The sequence below is a fragment of the Syngnathus scovelli genome, chromosome 10, assembly GCF_024217435.2.
Source record: "Syngnathus scovelli strain Florida chromosome 10, RoL_Ssco_1.2, whole genome shotgun sequence".
Classification (NCBI taxonomy): domain Eukaryota; kingdom Metazoa; phylum Chordata; class Actinopteri; order Syngnathiformes; family Syngnathidae; genus Syngnathus; species Syngnathus scovelli.
The window spans coordinates 9,656,717-9,660,939 of NC_090856.1; the positions used below are offsets into that span (position 1 = coordinate 9,656,717).

Here is a 4,223-nt window from a genome sequence, read left to right on the forward strand (position 1 = left end):
CCGAGCGCGGCACCGCTGCTGCTCACTGCTCCCCTCTCCCCCAGGGGATGGATCAAAATCACATGGGGATGGGTTAAATGCAGAGGACAAATTTCACCACACCCAGATGTGTGTGTGACGATGATCATTGGGACTTTAACACTTTTTTTTGGTTGCATTTCTAGACCAATAGTAAATTTTAATTAACTATATAATTAATTGTGCATTTCTGTTCTATTCCTTTTAGCCTGTCAGCATAACTTCGGTAAGTCTGACAATTTTCACAAACAATAGATCATGCCTGTCATCTCCAAAACATTTATTGCATACATTGATGTTGACTTTTTTTAGCCCCTGACTTTGCTGCCGGTAAGACTTATGTGTACAAATATGAGACAATGCTCCTTGGCGGTCTACCGGAGGAAGGATTGGCGAGAGCTGGACTTAAAGTGAGCAGCAAAGTCTTGATCAGCGCCACTGACCAGAACATGTTCATGCTGAAGGTGAAGTACAATCGAGCAGTATGATAGTCAAGCAACACCTTCGAGAGAAAAGCAGAACGGTTTACACCTGTGTCTGAAACTGCAGCTTGCTGAACCCGAGTTCTTCGAGTACAGCGGTGTTTGGCCCAAGGATGCTTTCACGCCGGCCGCCAAGCTGACTTCAGTCCTGGCGCCTCAGCTTATGATCCCCATCAAGTTTGAGTACTCCAACGGTGTTGTCGGCAAGATGTTTGCACCCGAAGGAGTCCCAGTTATGGTGCTGAACATCTACAGAGGTATCCTGAACGTCCTGCAACTCAACGTGAAAAAGACAACAAATGTCTACGAGATGCAGGAGGTAAACATACTTACGTTGCTTATGTCTCATATCACAGCAGATTATAAAATGCCTTTTTTTGTTCCAAGGCCGGAGCTCAGGGTGTGTGCAAGACTTTCTATGCCATCAATGAAGATGAAAAGGCTGAACGCATTCTCCTGACAAAGACCAGGGATCTGAGTCATTGTCAGGAAAGGATCCAGCGAGACATCGGGTTGGCCTACACTGAGACGTGTCACAAGTGTCATCGGGCAACTATAATCAATCTTTATAATAACTATAGGTAGAGGAATACGGTGATGTGCTAAGGAACTATTTGTCGTCCAGGATTCCAAGAACTTCAAAGGAGGAGCTGCATACAACGATGTTCTGAAGTCCGTTCCCAATGGTGTCATGATCATGGAAGCATCTGTCAATGAGCTGATTGAGTTCACACCTTTCAAAGAGATGAATGGAGCTGCTCAGATGGAGACCAAGTATGAAAAGATCTTTATCAAAAATAGGAAACTACCAAGCAGTGAATAATATATATTTTTTTTTTATGTCACTCTTCCCAAGGCAACGTTTGGTTTTCATCGAGGTCCAGAATAGTCCCATCGTGCCCGTGAAAGCCGAGTATCGTCAACGTGGATCCCTCCAGTACGAGTTCTCCAGAGAGATGCTGCAAACACCCCTTCAGCTTGTGAAAATCACCAACCTTCAAGCTCAGGTACGTCAGTAAACATTTGGGGGAGATCAACAAAATCTACAAATTGGATTCTTAGCACAATTAATGATATACATTCATTTCTTTATAGATCGCCGAGGTTCTGAACCATCTCGTCACTAACAATGTCGAGAGGGTCCATGACGATGCCCCTCTCAAATTTTTGGAGCTCATTCAACTCCTTCGTATGGCCAAACTTGAAGATATCCAAATGCTCTGGAGCCAGCACAAGACAAAACCTGAATACAGGTACATTTGAATAAATAATAAAAATAAAAAAGGCAAAAGGGAATTTACCTATGATTATCTTCCAGGCAATGGATCTTGGACGCGCTTCCTTCCGTTGGAACTCCTGTTGCTCTGAGATTCATCATTCAGAAATTTGAGTCTGATGAACTCAGACTTTATGAGGTTGCTCAAGCTTTGATTGCCTCTGTTCATATGGTGACCGCCAGCGATGAAGTCATTGAGATGTACCAGGTGAGTAAAACCGCCCCCCACACTCGTAATGTTGTGTTTTGATTGAATAAGAAACATTGCAAGATCTGCTTTCTTCCAGAGCTTGAGAGACAACATCAAAATCAGGAAGAACCCAGCTCTGACTGAGATTGTATGGCTCGGCTATGGTACCATGATTTCAAAATATTGTTCCAACAGAACTGTCTGCCCTGTTGAGCTGGTCAAGGTGAAATGACCTAGCATTTTTTTTTTGGTCTGGTTAATTTTATTTCTGAATGAAGGATAAATCAATCCTGTCCTTTTCTCAAACAGCCCATCCACGACCGTCTTGCGGAGGCTATCTCCAAGAGCGACAAATGGCAAATCATTTCCATTTTGAAGGTGTTGAGTAACGCTGGCCATCCAATGAGCCTGAAGCCAATCACCAAGGTCCTTCCTATTCATGGCACCCCAGCTAAAAGCCGACCCACCAGAGTTCACGCGGAAGCAATCATGGCATTTGTTAGGTTACGGATTTTAGTTATTGATCTGACTCCAAATTGCGATCAACACTTAACACATAAATTGCTATGTCCTAATCCACACACTGGCGCACCTAACAATTTTGCGAGTTCGTTCTGTCAAAGAGAAGGCCAGTAGATCAATCAGACCAAATTTACCAATTGTTTATTCCTGACAAAGCGCACTAATACAGGCCTGGGTCGATGGCCATCTCCTCCCCATGTCGGTGTTATCGCTGAGGTCAGGTGGTTGGATTTCCCCGCGAAGCCCGGCCACATAGACGTGCTGTTGTTCTCGTTTCTCAACGACCTTGAGGTGTTCTCGTCCGGTACTCCCTGTCTGGGCCTATCCACAACACTTCAACGAAAACAAGTTCATGCAGTTTGCCTGCACATTCTTTGCCACCCACCAATCCACACGAGCACTCCAATACTAGATATTAATATGATTATATGTTTAACACAACCTTAAAATATGTTTGCAAACTCCCGAAAGCACATTTCCCTTTATGACTTACACTTGAAACCTGCAAAATGGGAAGTTGTCCAATAATTTACTCTTGCCTCTTTTTTTGTCTATTCCATCCATTTTTCAGGATATTTTTTTACGCCACTGTTTTCCCGCTCTACTGCTGAACATCAACCCCCCACTCCAACTATATGTGCAAAAGAACCTCTAATTGCATCCCTTCTGACATTTTGAACGTCCTGGCGTCAGGTGGTACTCTGCCGGGGACGGCCTCCAACCACCCTCGCTCAGCCAACTTGCACTTGTAATGTCTTCATTGAAGCCGCCGCCCCCCTCCCCCCACTTCACTACCCACCAGCTTGCACTTGAACCCCGCGAGATGTCTGTATCGACTCGTTCTCCTGTGCCTTCTTCATCTGTCCATTCCGTCCATTTTTCACTATTTTTTTTCCCCCGCCGTTCTGCCGCGGCCGCCAAGCTGGGCCCCCGCGCGTCCATCTGTCATCCATCCGGCTCATCCCGCCTTGCTGTTGTTTTTCACCTGCTGTTGGCAGCCTTCAAGCCACAGAAGACACTCTTGTATCAATTACTCACACCTGACAACCTCGGGATAAAAATGTAGCAAACTTTTTTTTTTTTTTAATCACAGTTTTGGCAGCCACCCCATCTGTACAGCTGGCGAGCTCTTTATTTACTAACACAACCTGGAACGTGCAACTGGCTTTATTAGCTTCGCTTGCTAAGCTTGCTCTTGAGCAAAGGCTAATTTTAGCATTGATACGCGTACTCATAAGTTGTTTGCACGCCTGGCTCCACCTGGGCTTGTTTTGGCGTCCTGTCAAAAAACAACAACAACAACATCCCCATGCATGTTTAATTAGGACAGGACACCGGGGCTCCTTTGAGGGGCGCTGCGTTGCCCTCCTCCTCTTCCTCCTCACCACCCCATATTCATTCTTCCCATTAAACGTTTGACTTTTTTTGCCGTGCTGATTTAAACATCTGGACTTTTGTTGCCGCGGCGACACTCGCGAAATTATCGGCCACTGTAATGATGATGATGCAATAGTTTGAAACTGTTTGTTCATTTCCTTGTGGCGGCTCTCGTTTCCTTCGCTAGTTTGACCCATAAAAGCGGGCTTCTAATTAAGCGAAACTCCTGACTAAGTGGAGAAGGTGCAGGGAAAATCAGGAGGAAGTACCAGGAAGATGAGGCAAGTAGAAAAGGAGAAGAGAGGGAGAGGGAAGAAAAAGCAAAAGGAAAGGGACAGGAAGGAAGGAAGGAAGGAAG

At 45.2% G+C, this 4,223-nt stretch overlaps 1 protein-coding gene across 1 annotated transcript; it reads left to right on the forward strand.

Annotated features, from left to right (window-relative positions):
* Positions 1-216: 216 nt before the first annotated feature.
* On the forward strand, positions 217-2,617 carry LOC125972555 (vitellogenin-1-like; the record flags this gene model as incomplete). The annotated part of the gene is made up of 10 exons (XM_049726315.1): positions 217-244; positions 331-482; positions 568-819; positions 888-1,049; positions 1,126-1,274; positions 1,357-1,507; positions 1,596-1,753; positions 1,819-1,984; positions 2,064-2,189; positions 2,276-2,617. Coding segments are annotated over 10 exons (1,671 nt in total), but the record flags the coding sequence as incomplete, so codon positions are not given.
* Positions 2,618-4,223: the final 1,606 nt, after the last annotated feature.